The 25972-nt window shown below is 37.5% G+C and overlaps 1 protein-coding gene across 3 annotated transcripts in view; it reads left to right on the forward strand.

Annotated features, from left to right (window-relative positions):
* VPS13B (vacuolar protein sorting 13 homolog B) overlaps positions 1 to 25972 on the forward strand; it is a 415483-nt gene that overhangs the window by 347076 nt on the left and 42435 nt on the right. For all 3 annotated transcript variants that reach the window (XM_042868778.1, XM_042868780.1, XM_042868779.1), the window contains exons 40-43: positions 6729 to 6925; positions 12562 to 12743; positions 14538 to 14887; positions 20754 to 20915. In XM_042868778.1, coding sequence (XP_042724712.1) covers positions 6729 to 6925; positions 12562 to 12743; positions 14538 to 14887; positions 20754 to 20915 — 891 coding nt within the window. The remainder of the gene's footprint in view (positions 1 to 6728; positions 6926 to 12561; positions 12744 to 14537; positions 14888 to 20753; positions 20916 to 25972) is intronic.

Below are 25972 nucleotides of genomic sequence, written 5' to 3' on the forward strand. Positions count from 1 at the left end.
GGTTTTCATGGGAAGGGAAAAGTGGTAGTTTCTGGCTGTGCCAGGAGAGGTTTTCTACACTGACAGGAGACAGTGACAGCCCTAAGGCTACAGAAGTGTTCTGCAACTGGGAGTGTGATTTCTCAGTCAGTCACAGGAGAAGATAAAGGGGCTTGTGAATGTTGAAGGATCCCACAGCAGAGCAAGGTGCTCAGATTGGATTGGGTGTGTAGTGCAAATGGGCATATTAAGGAGCTGTTGTTCTATTTAATATCGTGCAGAATAACATTTAATGTTTAATATTGTAGAAATAAATATTGTTACTTTTTTCTATTTAGTATTATCTCTTTTGAGCATGTTTTATACATTATATATTTTTCTGCACGTGTTTTTTTTTTTTTTTCTGTATTTATGTAATTCATAATTCGAAATCAAACTTAATACTTAAGTTCTATGTGGTCATAGCCAAGAATTTTCCTTGTGTAAAACTCTGGATAAAGCCTTTTATTTTCTACTGCTGCTGCTTCTGTTCACCTGAAGGCTGAACTGTGTTTTTAGGGCAGTTTGCCTTGAAACAGGAAAATATCCTAAAAACAGGATAGCTTTTTTACAGCACAATCAGTTTATTCCTACTCAGGAAGCTCAAGTTATAATCTCAGCATGGGTTGGCGTCTGACACAAAGTACAAGTTTGTATTGTATTCTGCCTCTTGTTCACTTAGGTGGCCCTACTCTGAGAAGATAAAACACACACATGCTTCCTGTCTTCAGTTTTCTTGTACAGTAGTTGTTTCTGGAACAAGAATAACTTCATTTCCTAGAGGAAACACCCACCATCTGAGGGACTGAGAGTCAAGAAATAAGCATTTATTCTGCAGATCTCTTATTTTCTAGCAAAAACTAAAACAAAACAAAAACAAAAAGGACACATCACCAAAAATTGCCTTGAGCAAATTCTCTTGTAATCAAACCACTGATACCTTTCTCTTTAGAGATCTGCAAGTATATATTTAAAAATTTAATATTGATTTCGTTTTTTCTGATGTATTTTAATACTGATTTAAAGAATGATATTGTTCAGTATTTAAGTAATAACACAACAAAACTTTTATATCCTCTTAATTCATTAACCTCACAGAACTATGCAGAAGGCTGTAGGTTTTTCTTAGACAAACAAACAAACAAAATTTGTGAAAAAGATGTGATTTGCTAAGCAATTTAGATATTTAAATTACTTCTGTCCTAAACAACAATGATGCTTGTCTCTGAGATCTGTCAGTATCGGGGCAATATGTACGGTGAGTAATAGATGTGGTCATTTATGGTAACCTGGAAGCTTATACAAGTGTGGTGGTGGCCCTTTGCTCAGCTGCAGAGTTCAGCTATAGAAATAATCCAGTAGAAAGTAGTGTTCACCCAAAGCTTTTAAAGTCCAAATTAGCTACACAGTCTAAAACTGGAAGGATAACATCAGGTCACAGGGAGGTCTAGAATTGTGTTGTCATCATAAAAGCCTCTTAAAAGCACATATGGATCAACAATCCTTTCTTTTCCATTCTATCTTCTTTTTGCACAAAATTTTATGTAGAGATACAGAATACCCATGTGGTCAATGGGGTGTACAACACATGGATGAAAAGATTAATAAGTAACATGGTGTTAACAGATTCTGCAGCAGTTTCCAACCTTCACTTTTGAGAGAGGAATTAAATTATTCTGGAACACATAATGTGTGATATAATGCATGATGAAATAAAAAAAACATGGTCTGTCACATTGTAGTGCATAAGTTGGAATATTTATGTTGGTTATCAATAATGTCTTGCTGATAGATTAACAGGCATTCAGGAAATGAGTTGAATGATGCGGGTTTTAAAAGGGGTTTTCAAGTTTCTTTTTCTTTTTCTTGTTTGATTTTATGGTGTTTTCTTGTTTTTTGATTTTCTTTTTCAGAGGGGGAAATTGGGGTTGGGTTACTTTTTCTATTGTTTTTTTGTTTGTTTGTTTGCAAAATGTATGTGATCGAAACTTCAAATCAAGTAGAGAACTCATACATGTTCACAGTGGTAATATTAGTAATGTTTGTGCTGGCGTAATAAGAATGAAGACTTTTTCTTAAAATAAATTGAAATGAGAGATTCACAGAGAGTAGGAAATGAGATTAAGCCTAAAGATTTCTGCTCCAAGGCAACTATTTCCGCAAAACTGTTTCTTTGTGTTCTGTCCTTGCAGGGGACAGAACTGGAACTGTCATTCAAACACAGCTGCTTTCCTTCCTATCACAATTATTAATAAACCATTTTCATTCTTAATCCAGGCAGTGTCCCACAATCCCCGTGTCTGTAGCCCACAGGTAACAAGAAAAGGGAGAAACCTTCAAATTTTCTAAGTGTTTTGTTTTAAATCTCTTTCTCTCAACTATAGAGTTGAGGCTGATTCATGTACCTTTTCACTTCTGCTTCTGTTCACTGTTACTAATGCTACTGAAAAAAGCATTTAACTGATATTGTACCCTCCACTGCTACAGTCAGTCCTTGAAATGAATGTGAAGTAGTATTTGCTTTTCTTTCAAAACTCATCTTGAAGATTCCTGGTTAAACACCAGACCAGAGTTAAATAGTTCTATATGCATATATGTGATATATGCTGTTCATTAATTGCTCTTTTTGCATTTTACCTGTGAATGGAGCCATTGTAATGAAATTTTTTTGAGTGCTAAGGAAGAATACAAAAAGCTATGGTGTACTGTCTCTTGAAGTGCTTCTTGTTTTGCTAAGTTTTTGTTGTTGGATGTGTTTCTTCAGTGTTTCGTTTTGGAAAGGTAGCACAAGTGGTCTCATTTGCTGAGAGGTAATAATTATCCAAATTATAGCTTGGGTTTTATTCAAATACTGTAAGGTAGAAGTACGGTATTTAATTCTACGTATGGGAATTTTTTGTTGTAGCTAATTCATTTATTCCCACTGCCTATGACTCAGTTTTGGAGTTGTAGCCCATTTCCAGGCTTTCACAACTATTATTTTTGGCAACTAAGATTGCTCAGAGCTACCATCTTTCCTTAAATTTATCCAGATCAGGCATTAGGAATGAACCCCTAGCACAAATAAAGCTAGATATGTAGGAATCAAAGATTCTAAGTCAACAATGTCTTTTGAAAGCTTAAAACTAGAAAACTTACAGTTTGGATAGTACCAAAGCATGAGCCATATTTTGTATAGGTAATCTCTTAAAGAGTCCTTTGACTTTTTACTTCCACTGTATAGATGATATCTAGAAATGCACTATATCTTGTCTGTTAGATTTTTTTGACGTGTTGAAACAGTTAAGAAAATTTTCCTGAGCAAAAGTAAACAGGAATAATCTTTTCTGCATGCCTACCAGCCTGCTTTAATTGGTAGATGATACATTGTTCTATCTGGCTGCTCATACAGCTGAGTTCCATGGTAATTAATGTGCCATTCCAAATTCTTCAGAATTCACTTAGGCGGTTACCATGAAGTTCCTGAAAACAAATGCACTGTGGTAGCTTATACTGGAGCCTGAAGATGAGTTGTTACTTCTTTATGCCATAATAGTTATTTTCATCATTTTACTTTGCCATCTTTTCCTCAAGATAAGGTTCTCTATTTCCACCACCTACTGAGTAACAGCATTGTTTTTTAAAAAACATCATATACGAAATCTGTTTGGTTGGGCTTTTTTCCAGCTTCCATTCTGCCTTTATTTTCAATCTCTATTTTACTTTCCTCTCACCCTACTAACAGTTTTTCATACTGTAGTGCAACTTGTGAAATTCCTTTATTGTGCTTTTTAACAACTTCTTCCAGCTCATTAATCGTAGCGGGAGCAGAATTTATCGCCTTGCTTAGCCTCTTTTAAAATGCCTACTACTTGCCATCCTGTTCCAGTTTTCTGAGGTTGTCATTAGAGAGAGGTTATTTTCCTTGCACGTTGGAAGAAATACTTTGTTGTGAGATGTGATCTGAAAGAAAGAAATATTGTAAATAATAGGATGGCTTTTCAAGACTTTTGTTGCACGTGTTACTTAATAGCCTTGACAAGACAGCTTAGGTGTTGATAGGCAACAGAAAGCACAAGGCCAAACCAAGTATTCAGATACATTGAATCAGACTCCTAGAAACATTCAAGGTCATTTTAAAGATGGACGTTTAAAACTAAACAGAAATAAATACTGCTGCTTGAATCGATGTTGTATTTTCCAAAGCACTGTACTACCATGAAAGGCTCCAACCTTTTGTTAGAAATTATACAGATCCTTTCATAATCATACAATTCCAAGACCTCACTGAAGGATAGGAATATTACTGTGGTGTTGCAGGTTTTTTCATTTGTCCACAGGCATTAAAGCCTAAAAAACATTCAACACCCAGAAGTTTTGAAATGTGCTAAATTAAGACAACAATTAAACTCTGTAGAGAATTTGAGAGTAAGAAGAATAAATGTAACGTGACTTTGAAATATGGCTACAAACATAATAATTTAATGTTTGATAGCACTTACTGTGCACAGTATGATTGCAGAGTTGGCAGCATAGAACCAATAAAGATGTTTTCTGGATCATCAAGCTCAGTCCTGTCCCAGTGCAGATAGTGCTGGTCGCTGCTTCCGTCTTATTAGGAAATCAAGTCTTTAAAAGCAGCTGTGATGAACAAAAAGGCTGTCCTCAGACCTCTTTTTTTTTCTCTTCTGCTCCATTCCTAGTATTATTCTTTATTGGTAGGGCAACTGTTTTGACTCCCAGTTTCTCTAGACTTGTTCCTCTATGAAGTGTTTAGCTCCTGAAGTGTCTGGAGAGCATGGTATTTCCCTTCATAGAATCATTAAGGTTGGAAAAAACAACTAAGATCACCTATGCCAACCATCAACCTATGCCCACTAAGACATGCCCCTCAGTGCCACATCTACACATTTCTTAAACACCTCTGGGGATGGTGACTCCACCATTTGAATTGATGGCTGATTCTGCACAGGTGCCAATGTGAGTATTAACACTTTTAACATGAATAGTTTGGAATGCATTCCCTAGTCCAGATGAGACCCCACAGGTGTCATATTGACATTTGTCCCACTCTTTTGGAAATATCTCACCTGATACTTCTCAGGGTGGCGTTTGCTTTATTGTCCTGCTGCCTCATAATTTCCTGCTGACACTATTTCCTGCTAGTCATGATATTCAGCTGGAGGTGCAGCTTATAAAGGAAACGTCGCTGTCATATGCATAATCAATCCCCTTTTCTCAGACTCTGGTCTTTGAAATCATGTCAGCATTCCTATTGGACATTGCTACAGTACCCTATTTACATGGTGGCATCAGAGCTTTGTAGCAGTTACCAGATTTATTTTTTTATTCCTGACCTAAAAAAACCACCAGTGACTGCGGTTGCTTTTTTCCATCATCAGGTATCGCTGTGACTTGACAGATGCAGTAAAAATCCATGTTTCAAGCTTTGTGGTTCCACACGTTAATTCTTGCAAGACTCTTTGAAGGAGATTATTTATGTTCCTTTGCCCTCTCCAGCTTGAACCACTGAGCTCCCTGAATTTTCCTCCTTAACCTTCATTGCCATTAATTAATCAGCCTGCTGTCACCTCTTTATGCATTATAGTCCTTACTGAGTAACAAGGAAAATACTCATGGAGGCTTATTTTGTGGCTGTGTTTAGATTTACTGAAATCTCTGATGCATTCCTACTGTTTTCCAGGTTACTTTTGTGCATCTATATAAACACATACAAAGATATTACAAGAAAACATTAGAGCATATACATATGAATACATATGCTTTTTTTTTTTTTTTTTACTATTTGTTTTCAGACAACTTGACCCTTATTTCTTAGTTGTAACTCGGTTTTTGTATCTTAATTGTAAAGTCTTCCTGTTGCACTGAGTTCGCTCTTATTTTAAACTCATGTTCGTATTCATTTTCAGTATATTACCAAAAGGAAGGAAAAAAAATGTGTAAGACACCTTTAAAATCTGTGTTTTTATTATCTTTTTGTCCTATTATGCTTAGAAATGTCTCTAGTGACATTCCCTCCTGTTCGGTGAAGCATCCAGGAGTAATCAAGTCTGGGTTATTTACAGACTTAAAATAAGGAATGTGATTAAATTAAATCTGCTGTGTATTTGCTGGGCTTGACTTTTCAAGAGTCAGCTAAATTCCATATTCCATGACAGAGAAGGTGATGGGATTACAAATACACTGTGATTTGTCACAGGATTTTTATTCATGTGCTGACCTTCCACATGGCATCACGCTGCCCATCGTTATTTTTCTCTGCCTCGTTAGTAATTTTAATATATCAGTGATTAAATGAGTAATTAACAAGTTAGTAATTTTAATGCAATAAAACAAAAGAGGTAATTAAAACAAAAAGTGATCTTTAATGATAATTAAAGTGAGCTTGGGTAGTGCACTGTCGTGATATCTGATTGATTTTTTGATTGCTTAATACAAATAATGATTTACTGCATTATCTTTGTTGTTCTTGGATAGTATGGAGCAAATAGCTATTTGTGTAAGAGAAAGATTGACCTGCTTTACTGCAATGAAATTTGAAATACATTTTTAGTCAATGCAGCACATTGAGTATCAGCTACAATTCTGGTTTCCCATGTGGAATTCCTATTTTTTTTAGTTAGTTTTCCATTTGTAGTGTGAATTGTAACTCCCATTATTATATTTGCGATGAAGTATAAAGTAATTACCACATCTCCTTTTTATCACAGATTCCCTGCAGCTTGGAGTACTGGGATGAGCTTCAGAAATCGTTTGTTGCATTCCGGGAATTCAGTCTATCGGAAAGCAAAGTCTGTGAACTGCAGCTGCCCAACATCAGCCTTGTGAACGACCAGAAGGAGCTCATAGCCTCCGATCTTTGGAGGATCGTCCTGAACAGCAATCAGAACGTGGCAGATGACCAAAGGTAATTTTAAAGGAGGCAAATTTAAAAGAAAAACAGAAATCTAATGCTGCATTCTTAGGAGATCTTTTTAAAGAGGCTTAGGAAATAGGATACTGTTTTCATATATGGTAAGAGGAGCGAGTCTTAAAGGAGTTTCAAACCGTAGTTTGCCTTCACACAAGGTGGGGAGTATGTGCTAAAAGAACTCTCTCTTAGATTTATTAACAGTATGAAAGTACTACAATTTTCTGAATGCCATTGTTACTGAAAAGTGGAAAAAAACAAACAGGCTGTGTCCTGAAACCCCTTAGCTGCACAGGTTCATTAAATTGGGTAATTAACAGAAGGAGACTGAGCCACAGTCCACTGTGTAACACAGTAGTGATCATTCTTCTTCCCACCGTATGTGGGAAGAAATCTTATGCACACCACTGTATGTAAATGTTTATGTCCTCAGTGCAAACCAATGACTGAGACAAGTCACGTTTCTATTAAATATATTTTTGAAACAAAATTATGGTACTTCAAGAGTAGCACATTTATGTTTACACAGCTTGCTTGCTGTGCCAACAGAAAAAAAATTTAATCTGAGTTCTAAAACTTTGAGGATCAATATTTCATTATGTTTACAGCTGGTGGTTTTGTAGACATACAGTGACAGAAATTCACTGTTTGCATTCATTCCGTTTTGATTAATAAGTAAACTTAGAAGAAATGAGTATAAGGTCCTTCATAAAAGGCAGTGGAATTGCTGTCAAAGACCTTCTTAACGTGGGTAGTTAGAGTGGAAAACCCTGCTGAATCATTTGTATTTGCCAATTGCTGTTGTCTGTGTATGGACACGTGCTTGAGCGCATGTGTTGTGTTCATATACCTGTATGTAAAGCTACAGAATGCAGAGAAATCAAGAAATACAAATACGGCTAACAGAATCGATGAAGAAAATAAAACATCTGGTTTCCATTAATAGTATCAGGTTGGAAATGATTTCTTGATGTTAATTGTGAAAGAATGCATTTTCATCATTGAGAAGTTAAGTGTTTTAGACAAGGTTAATTCCTCTGAATGTGGGACCTTGGCAGAATTGCCTTCCTGGTCAGCTTAACACCACAGAAATTTGAACTCAGTGGGAACTGAAAATTAAGTAGTGAAATTTAGAAGATTTTTTTCACCAAGGCATTTGGCACTGTAATCACGCTTATTGTTTTCTGCTCAGATAGGTTTCGTCATGCTATCACCTATGTGATGTTCCATTCAGGAAGCTCTGATAAGCTAATGAGTAGTAATTATTAAGAAAGGTTCTTGGGTTCAAATGAAATACAATTTTTTTTTATTTTTTTTTAATTACAACAGCAGTTTGGACTGTAATTAACATCAGAAACATTTTAGAGCACAATATGAATTCACCTGCCCATAAGGGCTAAACTCAGCAGGGAGTTTTCAGCAGGGAGGCTGCAGGCCTACTGTAGGATAGTGAATATCTTCAGTGCTGTTTGAGTTTTGAGATAAAATGGGGTAAAAATACTGAATGACCCTGAAGTACTAGAAGGCTCCCAGGAGGACAATTTCTGTGTCCACAGCAATGACACTAGAAGCTCTGTGTTCTCCAGACTCCGTGTGTACACAAAGAACAAAAGCAGAAGCCACATCCAACAGAACAGGATTTAAACTGAAGCAAACACTGAAGCTCACTGAATAGGGAAAGCAGGAAAGAAAGAAGGCAGCAAAAAGCATGCAGCGCACCACTGAAGCATTTGAGCATCAATAAACAGAAGAGGGAACTTGTGGGAAGGTGCCTTGAACTACCAGCTCCTTAGGCACATGTACAGAGACAGCAGGGTCACTAGCTTGGGTATTTTTGGTGGCCTGATGAATTTATAATCATAATTATAAATACCTAAATATGCTAATAGTTGACTAGGAATCTAAGGGTTCGTATGGATCAGGATGAACTGCTTTAGGAAGCCAGGAACCTGAGAGAAGCGTGAAGCAAGCCTTCAGTTTCAGTCAGAGAAATGAAAAGATTGTATTCACAGCTTCAGCAGCAGCTTTGGACAGAAATTCAATCTCTCAATATACGAACTTCAAACAAGGCTGCGCTGCAAGCTTCCTTAAGGATGGACTGATGTGTAAGAAGTAATCTTGATGAGTCTGTGTGAGCCTTCTCAGAGTAACTTTATGGGTGAGGAAAAGAGCAGTTGTTTCTCAGAGATGAAACTTTGACCTGTGGTGTTAGAGGCACACTATCTTTTTCTTGGAGGTAGAGCCAATAATGCCAGTTTCACATCACTGACATGAATTCACAACCACTGAAATACATGAAGTTACATCTAAACAAATGAATAAATTTATGGAAGAGTTAAGCCTCAAAGGACCAAGTCCAGTAAAGAGAAATATGATTTAGGAGATGGTGATAGATACCAGAGACTTGCAAAGAAGGACAGTCTTTCTAGACCCTTAGAAGGATAAAAATCAGGTTGACAGTAACTTTGTTGAAGCTACGACTCTGTCTTCATCATATGAGCATATTGCTTCTAGGATGAATGTTTTCTTGTGATCAAGAATCCTAAAATTTATCCTATATTCAATTTCACAAAAAAATCCCAAACCTTTTTCTTTTTGAGAGACTGCCCTGTGTCCCAGTACACATCCGGTGTTAGGCTTCTTCCTAAAGCAAGCATGTTTATTTAACATGACATCTTACATACTTGTGAGAACAGCCACGAAGGCCAGTGCCAATTGTTAGACCAGGAAACTTCAGGGCAGAGAGGTCTGCAATTGAGAGCAAGAAGCAAAGTTGAATATAAAAGTTGAATCTGGGTTTGCCTGTGTACTCATGACGATTTGATGTTAATTATGTGCTATAGCTGTATGACTGATAAGCAAATTTAATTGCTATTAATGGTGAAGTATAAAAATGCTTAGTCGTCACTGAAGTTTATTTTTTCAGTTTGAGCCTCAATTTTGGGTCAGACTCTAACAGCTGCCATATGCACACAGCTGCTGCACAATGACAATATTTTTCCCTCAAATTCTGCAGGGCTTTTTTGTTCTAATCTTTATGATATTCTAATTATTAATACTAGAGAGCAGATCCTTGTGTTTTAAGTACTTCATTACTGATTCCTAACATCAGTCATAAAATATGAAATTTATGTGGCTCATGTGACAGGAAAACAAGGTTTGTGAGAAGATGTGAATCCAACCGAAAAGTTGAGTAGTAGCTGACAGGCTAAGAAATATCCACCACAATGAATATGGGAATGTGCAACAATGTCATGATGCAAACACTGTGGTATGCAAGCTCTTTCTGAGATTGATCAGGAAGTAATTAGAAGTATAAAAATCAAGGGGCTATGTGACTAAGGACATAATACATATGTATATGTTTATTTTTAAGAATATGGTAGACCACTCACTGTTCAATGAATGGAGTTAAATATACATTCATGAACGTTTATTCAGTGAATGAATACGTTTGAAAATGTAAGTGAAATAATTTACCATCCCCTTTGGGATTTAGTATAATGTCTATGGAAATAATCGATTATGGCATAAATGATGATTCATGGAAATCCTTAAAATAGAGAATTAAAAGGAAATTATCCTGGAATGAATTGTTTTTATAGATTGTATTGCCATTTTGCACAGCTAGCAAATTGTAATCATAATGGCTTATATTTAGGGCTCTGTTTGGTTGATGAGACACTAAAGCCACTTCCTAGTTTGATTGAGAATAGTTTATCGTTCTCTGTTTAAATGGATTATGCTACAAAATGTTTAATACATTTGTGTAATCTCCTCTTCTTCTTCATAGTGAATATTTTCCCATGTTGTGGTTTCATCACAAATGGCAGTTTGGGTTTTAAAATTCCACTCTTAAGATAGCAGGAATATAGCAGGTCATTGTTCTCAGTTGCCATATAGTTACTTTGAACTGCTTTGCATGATGTAAAATTATCATACTTTTTAATATCTAATGACTTCAAACAGAGCTATTTTCCACTTTTAAAATTGTGATACTTAAAGATAATAAAAATAAAATGATGTTATTAAAGTCAGGTCAGTTTTATTTAGAATTTCCTCTACTTTTGCTGCACCCCTCCTACACTATGCTGTGTCAAATGCAACACATTTCCTTTGTTCCCCAACTGAACAATGGTGGACTGTCCAGAGTGCATTTTGTAACTCTAGGACAGCCATGAGAATGTGCAATTTTCTTTGTTGTTATATCATTTGAAGCACAAATTTTGATTGCACAAGCAGATTTACCTTTACGGTATTAGTGCTCCTACTATAGTACATCCACACCAGAGAAGCTGTGGGTGCCCCATCTTTAGACCAGGCTGGATGGGGCTTTGGGCAGGAGATTTGGATCGAGGTGGTCTTTTATGTCCCTTCTAACCCAAAGCATACTGTGATTTTGTCCATTCTTTATGTCCTGTCATGATGCTTTGATAACTAGCTTATCTTTATTTGAGTTTACTGTTTCATATGTTACGTACACAAATCTAATGCTGTATTTAATCTTGTTTATGATATTAAAAACCATCCAAGCTAATTATTGTAACACAAAATAAGTACTGATAAACGTACCCATGGGCTTCCACCCATTTACAGATGAGCATTTTGAGTACCTACATATTTATGTATAATGTTGCAGACACAGGAATTGTGAAGAATTTGGTCCTAAAATCATAACACGTGTTGATTTGGAAACAGCTCTCTGAATTTAAAATATCTTTAAAATGTTAACGGTAGTTTATTCATGGTGCTTTATAAAAGCTAATTATTTTCTGGAAAAATAATAAACAGGCCTTAGTTAATCCTTTGTTCAGTTTATTTTATTTTCAAGTCTTAAATCAAGTCTGTGCTTTTAAATGAAAACTCTAGTGCTAAACTGCATAGGGAATGAGAATGAGAAACATTAAGGATGGATTTGGCTTAAATTAGAAAGTTTATTTGTACTTCAGTGGTGTCTTAGCAACCTATAGAATTGTAATGTAGTTTTAGTTTCTCTCAAGGGGATGAAAGATAATGCTTGGAAATATTCATGGGGTCAGGAACACTACAAGGAAAAAAAAATCAGTGAGATGGCATTTAAATGTATAGTAAATATGTAGTAATAGGTGTTAGTAAAAGGCTCTGGGATGAACGTATAACAGTCAGAGATTCTTTTTAAATGATGACTGTAGAATGAGAAGGGGAATGGAAAAAAAGTTTACAGGGGCAGGGCTTAAGCATAAAGATAGTTATGTGGCTGTGAGTAGGTTTCCTTAAAATCAAATGTAAAAAAACGTTATCTTGGCCAGATTAACTTTCAGATCATTTTCATAGCACTAATAATGGTTATATACCTTGTTAAACTTCTTTCATTTTTATTTTCTGTAAATATGCTTCATTTCAGTGAGCCATATGTTGAGTCAGTAAATTGGAAGTTCACTGTGTGATGCAAGAAGCACTGTTGGATTGCAGTCCTGCCTACCATAATCTGCTGGGGAAAAAAAATGCATAAACTGACATTAGCAGTTAATTATGAAACAGAATGATGACATTGGCTATGTCAGAAAACCAGCATGGCACATGTTCAAGTCCTACTGTAAAGTGATAAAATCCTGCATCTGCTGAACCACCTCTTTGTTATCTGCCTTCCACAGCTCAGAAAGTGAATCTGGCTCACAAAGTGCATGCGATCAGCTTGTAACTCCTACAGCATTAGCAGCCTGTACCAGAGTTGACTCCTGTTTTACCCCGTGGTTTGTGCCATCACTTAGTGTGTTGGTCCAATTTTCTTTCTTGGAAGTCCACCTCTGCCATCATCTTGATCAACTAGGCACAGGTATGTACTCCTTCATGCAGAATAATTAAAGCATATAGTTCATATGCAGTGGTTAATTGTCACTTTGCTTTCTGTAGTCTGCATTTCCCATTCTTGAAATAAATTATCACCAACAGCTACCAGACTTCAGGGTAAAACTCATGATTTCTGTTCTGTGCATTGAGCAAATACATTTCATAAGCTGCGCGGCTGGCTGATCAGCCCCCTTCCTCCCTCAGGAATGGGTAACTGTAGAAGCAGTCCAGTTTTCTTAGTCTGATTAGTAGCAGCAGGTGCCACTTCATTTTTGAGCCATCTTACTGGATGAATTTGATCTTCTAAATTTTCCAGTATATTAACAGTACTATTAAAATAACTGAAGACTTTGCAACCCCCTTAGTAAGAATTCCTTGGAAGAGCTCTGAGAACTGCAGATTTAACTGTTATTTCAATTATGATCACTTTTGGAGCTACATCTGTTTTTGTTCAGTGCACTCTGTCATTGCGTTAATGGCAAATACATTCCAAGAGATCTTTAGATTATTGTCCGATTTTCAAATGCCAGGAATGCTTTCCATGGAAGATGAGCAAATATCTTAGATACTTTTGACAGGACCAGCTTTGTTTAGGAATCATTTTTGGTTTTTTTGAAACTACTATTATCAAATCATACTGAGCCTGACACTCAACATCTAGCAAGTAATTACTTGTCTTTCGGCTACCTCTATCAGTACATAATCTTCCTTGCTATTGCACTCTGTTTCCAGATGTCCGTTCTTTAAAATTGCATATGCTGGAAAAAGCAAAAAAAAAAAAACGGATTAAAATCAAACCCAGCTGTTTCTTTTTCTTTTTTTTTTTTTTTTTTTTTTCCCAGCAGCAACTGAATTTATGCTGATGCTGCTGTTGCTGTTGTTATAGCACCTAAAGACCTTGAGATTTGAGGCTCTGCTATGCTGTGTTATACACGAAGGGAGCACAACGCTTATTGTATCCATTACACTTTTATAGTATAATTGGGCTTGATCCTGGAAAGTGATGAGTGTTTTGGTTCCAAATCTGTAGAGCATTTGAGCATATGCTAATTTTAAGCATATGAGTTGTTCTAGCAATATAAATAATAGCATCAATGGAAATACTCGCATACTTAATGTTACAAAGCAGTGTACATGCTTTGCAGTGTCTGCTGCCACAGCGCTCAGCACTTCGCTGTCATTCGCCAGACTGAGACTGCAGTGAACACAGTGAAATCTTTTTAATGATACATTTCTCATACTTCAGTCTCAGGATGCTGTTTTGTTTAACTTTTAGTATTATGGGATAATATGCTGCATCTCAGTATGTTTGTGCTCTTAATTACTCTATAGCTGCTGCAAAGACGTTTTTCATTGTGGAGCCTGTTAGCCTGCACAATTACAGTGCAACAAATGTTATATTGCTGATTTTTATTGTGTTCATAATGAGCTATGTATGGAACTTCATGTGCGTCTGCCATAGCTAATATTGTCTTTGCTCCGAATAGGTGACAATTCAATGGGTTGTGTGATTTGCAGGTAAAAGAGTTTGGCTGGTGGATCTCTAGCATGAGACAATTTTAATTTACAATTCCTTTTTTTCACAGCAACTATTAATTGTAGCACTATTTTAAGTCTAAAAAATGGTATGAACGGGATTCTTTTCGGATTTCAGAAATGCCTGCACTCTTGTTTTCATCATATATGCCGTTATATGCCATTAAAAGTAATTTGCAAAACCATACATGATGTGGCAGTAGGGATGTTCTACTAATGTCTTGTTTGTTCTTTTGCCTTTCAGCACCACCAAAGTTTCTTCAGCCATTTTTATCTGATAAGAACATGCCGTCTGAGCTAGAATACATGATAATTTCCTTTGATGAGCCCCATGTTTATCTACGTCAGTGGAGTGATGAGTCAGTGTTCCAGGAGCTCCAGTTTTCCACACAAGCTGACTGTAAACTTCTGGAGTGCCGAAATGTGACTATGCAGAGTATTGTGAAGCCTTTCAAATTCTGGGGGCAGATTGCCATTTCTGGTGGCGCAGGAGGAAGGCTGTTGGACTGCACAATAATGGTGGACCCCATTTTGATCCTTTTTGGCCAATATGCAGTTCATTCTCTAAATACAGCAATTCAAGCTTGGCAGCAGGTACGCAAATCCAGTAGCGCAAAAATATATATAGATATATATTAGCTAATGTGATTAATTTAATTGCAAATGAGGATACCAACTGAATTCATATTAAGAAGTCCAAGATATATTTAATTTATACTCAAAGTGTTTCATGGTAGCAGTGAAAATTAGTAGGCATTGATTGCTAAACATAGCCCAAACAGCTAGAGTTTTGGTGAAATTACATGGATTTGCATCAAACTAATCAGAATCTTGGTCTTGAAATGTGTAACATTCTGTTAATGTATGAGAAGGTGAGTGGTGCAAGCAAGCACAGCTCACTTTTAAGTGGTAGAGCATATTGTTTCCAGCTACTCCTTCTATCCATATTGAAGCTCAGCACTAGTTTCACGTTACATTCTCCACAAGCAGCATTAATGGCTGAAGCCAGTCCCAGCATAAAGCACCTTGCTTCTGCAATGACCCCTCGAAGGCCTGTAATTCCCTTATTCCACTATAGCCTTGAAATCAAATCATTCTCTTCATCCTGCTTGAAGACCTATGTGGAGCCTGGGAATTAATTACCTATCATGGCACTACAATAACAAAGCCCCCAAAAAAGGATAAAACATCTGTTTTATATCAAAAAATTCTTTTTTAAGGGCATTCCATGGTTTTCTTGTTGCAAAAGGACATTCATAAAACAAGATCTAGTGTGATTTAAATCTTTACAGCTGGCTCAAATATCAATGTGAACAAAAATCTTTGTAGCTCCAATTTCTGCTTTTTGTCATATTTTGAACAATGCTTTTAATAAAAAACAAACATAGAAAGTAGAAAAGGGTCCTTGGTAGGCTATTTAAAGCCAAAATACAACCGACTTAGAACCAGTCCCTCATCTAAGACATGTGTGGCAACTACTGCAAAATGGCCTTCAGAAAGGTCAGTTTCCTCTTTGGATGGGAAAAAAAGGTCTCTCAGACATAGTTATACATATAAATAAAATATGGCGCATAAATATTTAAATGTTTTAAACCACATCACAGTGTGAATGAGCGACTGACTACTCTGTGCCTTGAAGGAATATTCGGAGTTGAAAAAAATGGCATTGTATATTTGATTAAGTAAAGCCATATGTCGCATAGTATATTGCTGACAGGTACATTCTATGAATAGTTGGTACTGATTTATACACGGATTTGGCAATGTTAACATGAGCCACAGGAGGATATACTTCTGTAATTGTTGCTGTAATTTTCTCGTTTCCTCTCACGTCAAGGGTACTTGCCACCATGTTCTGATGTGGTGGGTATCGAGCCCTGAGTATTTGAGATTAAAAACTCGCACCGCTTTGAAATTAGGGAGCAGTTAACACACAAGTGGGTTCAAAATGGCTATTAAATTAATTGTTACCAAGACATTTTGTATGTGGCTCTGCCTCCAGGTCGGTGCATTGGGGAGCTCTGCGCAGGAAAGGAATGAATTTTGCAACGATAAGCATAGTTTCATGTCTGCTGTTCACACAAAATACGATACAAATGCTGCCAACTAGAAACAGGAATTTAATCAGCAGGAAGGGTTATTTGAATTCTCCACATATTTTTTACAGGATTAATATCAGAAACAAGTGATGCTGTACTCAGTGGACAGGCAGATGAAGCATGAAACAATTTGGCCCTGCACCTTAAGGTCAAGAGTTCGAGATTAACAGAAGCCTCTGTCAATGTCTTTGTTTCCTAGATATGGACTAATTTTCCTTTAAGTAATGAATATTTTGAAAGTAGATTAAGCCTAAAAAACACCAGACATAAAACTCGCTTATACTTCTAAGTCACATGCTGAAAATCTGAGAGGATTAGCGCTTTTTAAAAACCATTTCCCTTTTTGACATATTTCACTGTCTAATCTTGAATCTCTGTTTAAATACGAGCCATACCAACCTAATGCATGCCGAAGGCAATAGCCACATAACAGTTGTATCAATCAAGTAATTGGGTGGAGAAGTTAAAGATTGTTATTGATTGGTTTTATTGTTTTAATAGCCAAGTGAAATAGAAAATGCATGTCTCTATCAACATACAATGTGGGTTTTGTTTGTTTGTTTTTATTCACTCCCCTTGTTTGGGACTTCAAGCCTTCACAAATGGTTTTATGGCATTAGTGCTTCATGATATCTGGAGACACGGGGTCAGCTGAGAAAACAGCTCCCCAGGTATGGCACAAAGCGAGTATTCCTGAGAAAAACTATTCCTTTGTGGTCTCCCAGTGTAAATGTTTTCCTAAACCCCTCCGAAGTTGTAAAAGCTCCTGTTTTAAACCTGCTGCTTTCAACCACTAGGACTTCTTTTCCTTGAGATCTGCGTGGTCCTTAACCTTTCTGTTAGCAGTTGCATAAGTTTTCTTAACGAGCTGGGATCCATCAAAATGACACCTGTGATCACAGGAGTTTCCCTGTCTTTCCACCACAAGCACAAAGAGCAAAGGAAACCGGTAGAGAAAACTTGCACGTAGCTTCAGTGTGCAGTTCCAGCTGAGAATGAAGTTACACTGAAGTTTAAACAATAGGAAGAAAAATGTTTTTTTCTCTCAGAGGAACTCTGGAATAAGAAATTGCTGGAAGCCTTGTGTCCTTTAAAAAACAGTAGGAAGTACAGGAGAGAGAGAGCGTGTGTGCTTGTGCAAGTCTTCGGTAGCTTGTGAAGCACACAGAGAAAATAACTTCGTGCACATAAAGAGGCCTACGCTTTTATGGTTTGTTTCCAGATACAGAAACGCTTTGAAATAGCTGTGAGCTGAGACGTGAGCAGAAAGCCCCGAGACAGGCAAAGCCTGGTGACTAGTGTTATGGGGGGTGTTTTTCCTCTCACCAAGTAGAATTCACAAAATATTTGAAAGCCCAATAAATGAGAGACACTTTCCAGGCCTCTCAGAGAGAAAAGAACAGCTGAAAAATGATCTAAAGAGGGGCAGGAAATTATCCCCTAGGAAGCAACCCTAATCTCTATCTGATTCAAGCTGTAGATCTTCTGCTGATTCTTTTGATTTGCAGTTTTAATTCAGGGAGGGCTTTTTTTTTTTTCTTAATTCAGACTTAGGTGTTTTCAGCTCCTGGAGTCATCATTCCACCTTTCATCATCACTGCCACAAAAATTACTCCGTTCTGTTTATTTTTATTACATCTGGTTTCTTTACATTCCCTTTTATCAGTCAATATTCCTTCACTCCATTCTTCTTATGATTTTTTTGTTGTTGTTCTTTTCTGCCCACCCTAGAAGTTTCTACAGCCAGACTTCAGCAGCAACTTCGGGATGCAGTTTCCTATTACAGATGCGTCAGGGACTGAAAAGCATGGGTGGTACTTTGCCAGAGGAAAATCTCCCTTGCTTACTGCAAGGAAAACAAGAGTTACCTAGAGCCCAGCCTACATAACACATTGCTGTTGCACTGGGCTAAGAGATCCCCAAGTTTCCTTGCTAATCCTTTAGTCAGCCGTCTATCATCAAGACTTGAAACATCATCAGCTGCCTCTTAAGCCTTGCAACACAGAGCAACTCCCTGTTTTGCAAACTTCGGTGTTTCCTTGTTTAAAACTCTGGGACTGTTACAAAATGGAGCTTAAAATATCTCTGTTACTGATTCTGAGACATGTTGCTGTTAAAAGCCATGGATTCTAGCAGCAAGTATCACATTTAAGGCTAATGATGAAGTCATTCATCAGCACCAAAAAGTACACAAATCTACTAATAATCCCTGGTGTGACCGTATTCCCCCAGTACAAGTGAGGAGTTCTATGTGTGCCAAAAGCTCAAGACAGAAAATTAAGCTTACTATATATTCCCTCTTTAAAAACTGCGAGAACCGACAGTATGTGTTAACTTGGTTTCACAGTTACATTCAGGTAAAAGAAAAGTTCGTCATCTTATTTTTTTTCTGTGCATAATCAATGAGAAAAATCTATTAGAGTAAAGCAATTTTCTTAAATTCCCTAGGGTTGCATCTAGGTTTGACTGTAACAACATGCTGAGCCCTATGGATAGTAAATCCTCCCTTTTTAAAAGAACATTTTGCAAAGCTGTAACAGGAAAATATATTTGTGGTAGACTTATGGGTATGTGGGTATGGCAGCTTGACAGTAAAAAGACATAGATCCACCACTAGAAAATGCCAAAATAAACTGTGCATTCTGAAGTGGCACTGTAAATGTCAGCCTTTAGCATACTTCACTCTGCTACTGCATATGATACAGACGTAAGCTCTGTAATGAGTTTTACTGCTTTGAAAAACTGGGATTTTGAATATGCTCTGCTAATTGTTCTTTCCACAGGAGATAGCTGATCTTATGCAGAATTCTTGAGGTTAGGAGAAAAACTTTAATCTAAATACTCTAATGCTCAGATACTCCAGAATGAGTATTTTTCAGCACAAATGTTCACAGCTGACTGTTTTGATATTTGGTCACAAAAGAAATCACTACACCTTAGATTTTTCTGACGTTAGTAACAGCACTGAGTGTGCATTCAAGGATGTTAAATTGTATGTAAAAACATACTTTGCTCATTCACTTTTTGGAAAAACTCTTCAATGTGTATCACCCAGCAGTGTGCTGTGAGCAACGTATCAAACTGTTTTTCATGAATAACTATGGATCCGTGGGGATCTATCAGGAAATATTTTCCTCTTTCTATTTTGATCTCTGAATTTCTGCAGGCTTTCAGCCACATTGTTATCAAAGAACCAGAGACCCACATGATCGTAGACAGAGGAGGTGCTAGCTTCATTACGTCTTTTTAAAAGGTCCGCTGAGGGAGCAAGGGGGGGAAATAGAATCAGCTCTCAATGACCACAGAGATCCTGTAAGTTAGGGAAAACGTCACAGGAAGTAAGGATGAGAAGAGAGCAGCTGGGCTGTATTGTGGGGAGAAGGTAACCAACCAATAATAAAGCATTGTCAAAAGTGTGCAAGGAGAGATGGGTCAAGGAGAGGTAATGAAAAGCACGAGAAAATGAATTCTTTATGCTATATCCATTAGATTGCATGAAGAGTGTCCAAAAATTGCTTTCTTACAGCAGTTGTTAAGGTTGTTAGATAGTTGCTTGTAAGTGCAAGGTGCCAGCACAGTAGTGACCAGGTCAGAAGTACACAAGAGATGATCTCCAAATGAGATCACATTATGACTACCGCATGGATTGTCTCAACAGATTGACGAGCATCCAGATGAAAAGTGGAAAGAGAGGGATGGAAGGATGCAGTAGATAGGAGAAAGATTGTTGTAAAACCTAAGATATTTTTAGAACTTAGGATACGTTTTGCTTTTTCACATTAGACAATCAAATACGTTGGACTATGAATGTATCTTCAAACTAACTTTGTGAAGCTGTGAAAATACTCTCCCCGTAGATCCTGCTATCTGTTTATTTTTCGAAGCATTGCAGTATCTGTGGAGGGAGAGTCTTCTCCTGACCCACAGCAACATCTCAAGGAAAAAAGGCAGCTGGGGCAGAGGCAATGCAGCTCCTGGCCTGAGAGAGGAACTGCCAAACATAGAGAAACCTCTTAAAGTCTATCTATAGTCTCCACATCAGCCTCTAGTGTCTCTCTGCCCTCTGTGACACACCACTTCCCATCAAGATTAATTTCATAGAAATCTTGATCATGTTTGGAAATTTTACTTTTAAATGTTAAAGGTTTGCATTACAGACAAATGAAGCTAAACGTGTTCTTTCATATGTTTTGTCAAACCGAGCGCTGGATTAGCTGAGGGTAGAATACTGTGAGACCAAAGCTAATGGCGAGAGATCATGAAGTATTTCTGTGTTGTAGCAGTCACCACTGGGCAGACAGCTGCCAAATGTCTTGCTATATATCTCATGCTTATTGGCTTTCAAATTCTTTTCCTTTCAGAACCAATGCCCTGAGGCAGAGGAGTTGGTCTTCAGCCATTTTGTGATCTGTAATGACACACAGGAGACACTGCGATTTGGCCAGGTGGATACTGATGAAAATATTTTGCTGGCTAGTCTCCACAGTCACCAGTACAGCTGGCGCTCTCACAAGTCCCCACAGGTATGTCACGAACAGCCCTGCAAATGCAGCTAAAGCTGACTGCTGGCTTTAGGCATTGGTTTTCTGCATGGTCTCAACTATCCGTAATGCTCCAGTTCCTCCAGGAGCCACACACTGTGGCTGCATCAGAAGGAAAAGGTAAACAAAGAGTGAGGAAAGCCAGAAGTATTTAGAAGTTACTCAGGGATGGGTCTGCATGTGCACAACAGCCTTCTGCAGCACTGAGCGTTTGTGGAAGCTGGAGCTTCTGAAAAAAAGCAAAAGAAGATTGCTTGCCAGGTTTTTATAACTAAAGTGATCAGTGTCTGTTTTCTGTGATGTACATTAGAGATTTGGGGAATTTTTTTAATGAATTGTTTTTACCAGAAGCATCTGTTCACTGAAATTGTTTGCAGAACAGGGTCAAACTGGACAGATCTCCCAGCTCAGCATGTGTTTGCATTAGAGAAGATTTGAAATCATCAGAAATGTCCCACTTACATAGTTTAAATAAAGCAGTATCTGCTTTGTTTTTTGGTGGTTTTTTTAGGATAAACACTGAAACTGAAACAAAATAATTTTAAATTATCAATATTGTGATGAAACTGACTTGGTTTTCTTCATTGGTGGTGAAGAGTGGACCTTTCTTCTTTATTCAGGCTAGGGCAAGAATTTAAATCTGAAAGAAGATATTTATGGGGCAGCAAAACCATTTCTTCTCTCTTTTTACTTTACCCATGTACTGCTGAGTGGCACACAAGAGACCTGTGCCTCTTCTTCCTGCTGAGCAGCAGTGCTGCACTGAAGAGTTACTGATCCTTCTACAGAATCTAGGAGAAGTGTAGTGGCTCTGGGTTCCCAGCTCCAGTAGAGCTAGGAAAGTAGCAGCCCTAACACATCAAAAAGAAGGTGCAGTTTGGATGTTAATTCTAAACAGGAGTTGTGCCCACTTCCACTGTCGACGAGTTTCAAGTTTCGTTGGGAAACAGAGATGACAAACTTGCTGTGGTTTTCGTTCATATGTCAGTGGATATGCAGAACTACTGAATTTTACATGAATGCTGTAATCCATGCAAAGGAAACTCAGCCAGAGTAAACAGTTGCAGTTAACACTTACGGCGTACATAGAATTGAAGGCAGGCTAATAATGGGCCATTTCAACCCCACTGACAGGGGATTTCCTATTAACTCAGTGTGCTTTCAGAGATTTGTAGGGAAACTGGAGCTTGTTCATTTCTTGTCAACCCAAATAGGTGTCTGTGCTATGGCGTGGGTCAGAGGGAGAGGCAGGATCCCCCTTTACCAGCTGATAGTACTCACTGGCATTTGGGTTACAACTGACAGGACTGCTTCCAGTCATGCAGAGGAGAAGGAACAACAGGGCTCATCTTAGAAAGCCAGCAAAATTTGCAAAAAGCAAAATGACCCGTTTTTTATAACCAATCATCAATTGCTCTTGTAGCAAAAAAAAAGTTAAACTTTTAATAAGCACGTGGAAAGAGAAGAAAATGCTTAAAGCAATTATAAATAAAAATGGAACTCAGTAAGACTTTCCACTTAATTTTTCTTATCCGTTTCCTAATTAAGATTGTCCAGGCTGGGGGAATCTTATTTTGATCATCATTCTCATTCTGCTAGTGGTGTGCTTCTGATGATAGTGGATTCTAGTAATGATGTAGTTTGTTATAATAGTGCAACTTGGAGAATTCTGGAAAAGTTGATTATCTGAAAGTGAAAAGTAGAAGAGTAAAACTGTAGCATGCTATTAATGCTTTATGTCACTTGCAGCCCAGCTGCCAATGACCACAGCACTGCATATTTTTTAGCCATCCAATAAAACCCTGATGTTCAGCTTATCCTTTGGGGCACAGACTTGAGCTGTGTGAAACATCGACTTTTCACGACTACTAAGTAAGTTTCGTATTAAACAAAATGAAAGGTGAAAATGTCTAGAAGAAAACCAAGTTGCACACTAGGACATGGATAAAGTGACAGTAAGAACCTAAGACTCATTTTTCAAATATTCACTCTTCCTTTTGAAACGCAGTGATGCCAAAGGGCTTTCCCGTTCCCTTTTGCTCTGATCAGATTCAGATTCACTGAAGAACTGGGCTGATAAACAATCATGAGTGTCATGTTGGATTCCCATGTCCCAGGAGATGGTGAGGCTAGCAGCCTACTCCTGACTTAACCACGTTGCTGGCCAGCACTCTCTTCCACTAGGGGGGCTCTGCCCCGCTTGTCCCAGCCCTTGGAATAGTTTCAAGAGCATTACTGCTCTTTTAACATTTTTCAACGGCCATCACTTGCAGGGAAATTTAGAGACTAAAAAATAGCACTGAGGTAATCCCACTGAAAATATATGGAAGCATATGCTTTCCACACGCTGTGAGATAGAAGCAAGTTTTCTTTACAAAGGTTAGAGAATCTTGGCGTCCATCTGTAAGCTTTGTTCATTTGGTTAATGTTAAATCTGAATTGCTGTAAATATAGCATGCTTCCAAGGGGCAGTTCATCTAAACAGCCTAAACAGCACAATCATTTTAGGTCATACAAAATAGGTTTGTTTAAAGACTATTACAAATGTTGTCATGTGCAAATTTCTTAATGATTAATACAAATCCTTGAAATGAAAACAACTCCTCAATTAAGACTTCAGATTGTACCCATTATGCTGTGGCACTTTTCTAATTGTTTCCATCTATCAGTGTTATTACCCAAAGGTCAGAATAATGCCCAAGCATGGACAAACCCTACCAGTGTCATATTCGTGGAATGCTAGATGACATCATAGTTATGAAATTATTTCATTTCTCATGATAATTCCCAACTTGCCAAGTTAGTGAATTTTAAGAACTCTGAGAGCAGATTGTAAGATAAATGTGAAATAATCCATACTTCTGGAGTCAGGGACTTCCCTCCAGGCATTAGTTCATACTTGACTTACTTGACTTACACTTGGGGATAAAATGAGTTAGGACAAGGTCTTAGATACCACATTCTCTTACTGGGAAAGAAAACCAACTTGCACAACTTTGGCTGGCTCATGTTTCTTGTTACACAGGCACTAAGAAGCAGCGGTTGCCATGAAATACTTTATTTAACCTCTGCAAAATGTTTTTTTAGTATGGCAAGGCAGTTTAGTTAGATGAAAATAAATAGTTTTAAAAGGATTGTATTTCTTTTACATTCACATCAATAAAATTCTCAATTTTTCTTTTGCTAATTAAGCATAGTGAGAGATGCAGTAATTACCCATTTGAATTATTTAACATAATGATGTGTTACCTGCAATACATTATTTTTGTAGTAGCTGATAATTTTATAGTGCTTCACTTGTATTTGAAATCAATGTTAGTGAAGTTACAATAGGCTATACTTTACAATTTTCTGACATTCAGAAAACAATTATAGCACAGCAAGGATTTTGTTTGATCGGTTATTGGTGCTGTCCCTCTAATTGTCTGGCTTATGCTTAAGCTCCTTCTTTTATTTGGTTTTTCCCAGCCCGGTTTGTCTGAATTTCAGCAAACCTAACCTTTCCCTTTTAACTTTCACTCCAATTCCTGCAAGTCTCACTAGTTTGGCTAATATTTCAGTAATAAGTCTGAGGGCCTGTGCTCTTTCTTTTGCTCTGTTCCATCTCCCATGTTTTCCTCAGATTTCATGAGTTTTTGACCCTCCTCGGGGAGAAGACACCCCCAGTATATAGTCCTTTTCAGAGCTGGGGTAAGTCCAAAACTGATGATATTTGAAGCTTTAGGCAATTCCAGCACAAGTTGCCAGACCTCGTGAGTTCCTGTTGCAGATTTTAATGAAAGTTAGAGGTCTGTGAGATATCATTAAAAAGGAAGAGAAACTGCATCACTCCTGTGCTCCACAGACACCGCTGGCCTCTCCGTTATTATTGGATCCAGTCTGTGCTCCTTATCTTGATCTTCAAGTTGCTTTGTGGGATGGGCCCCAGTTGTGTCAAAAGTCATGTTTGTCTCCAAGACAGCTGTGTTTTTTAGGAGGACTGGAGCACGATACATAGGGAGAAACTGAAGTTAGAAGAGATCAGATCTTCCTAGCAATTTACTCAGGGTTAAGGAACTCTGTCTTGCAAGACAGTAGGCAGTCCCAGAGTCCCACCAGGGATCGCAGCAAATGTAAAAACCAACCATTCTTACGAGAGTCCCCCAAATGTATTCTGCAGAGGTTGTTTGCTTGCAAATAAACAGCAAAAATTTCTGCAATGCTGATTTTGCTCTGTTGTTCACTTTCTCACTCGCAGCATTGTAACAACAGCCTGTTTTCCCTTTACACTGTCCTTAATTTGAAGCAGCAGGTGCTGCGGGTAAAAGTCACTTCGTATTTTGATGTGAGCAGTGGCTTCAGTGAGAATGTGACCACGTTATTGATTATAAGCTACATACATTTATTTCTTATCAAGCTTCGGTAAGTATTCCTGGAAGAAATCTGTGCCACTTTAATTGCTGCTAAGGTAGAATTTAGGAGAATAGATCTCTGTAATTTGCTTTACAATTTCTGAAGGTACACCTAGAAACTCTTGAAAAGGTATTAGGAGTTGTTACTTCAGTAATGCCTTCACTGGAACACTAAAATCCATTTAAAATGTTTCTTCCCTTGTTTTAAATAGCTGGCCTGCAAAGCATGACTTCTGCTGGAATGTTCTGAGCAGTCTTCAAGGCAGTTGTAGATTGGGAAATAGCTTTAAGAACCTCCTCCTCTTTCTCCTATGAAAAAAAAAAAACATGAAGCCAAATTTTCATTTGTTGCATCTGCAGCAAGATAATAATTCATCGTTATTTATTTCCAAGTGACCATTTTTCCAGGTATTGGGCTATATCCTGTAAAGTGTAAGATGATATACAGTACTCTGTGGGTTCAGCTTAGAAGCTGTGACTTACACATCGGTTATTATAAGGATTTTTTCCTGTTTTATTGTTTAGGGATGTTACAGATGCTGTGCACAACCTTTTGTACTTAACATAATCCTCCCCAGGTTATTTGCAGAACAACATCAGGCAAAAAAAAAAAAAAAAAAAAAAAAAAAAAAAAAAAAAAAAAAAAAA

This window comes from Lagopus leucura, unplaced genomic scaffold (assembly GCF_019238085.1).
Source record: "Lagopus leucura isolate 7727_CA_CO unplaced genomic scaffold, USGS_WTPT01 Super-Scaffold_100002, whole genome shotgun sequence".
NCBI lineage: Eukaryota > Metazoa > Chordata > Aves > Galliformes > Phasianidae > Lagopus > Lagopus leucura.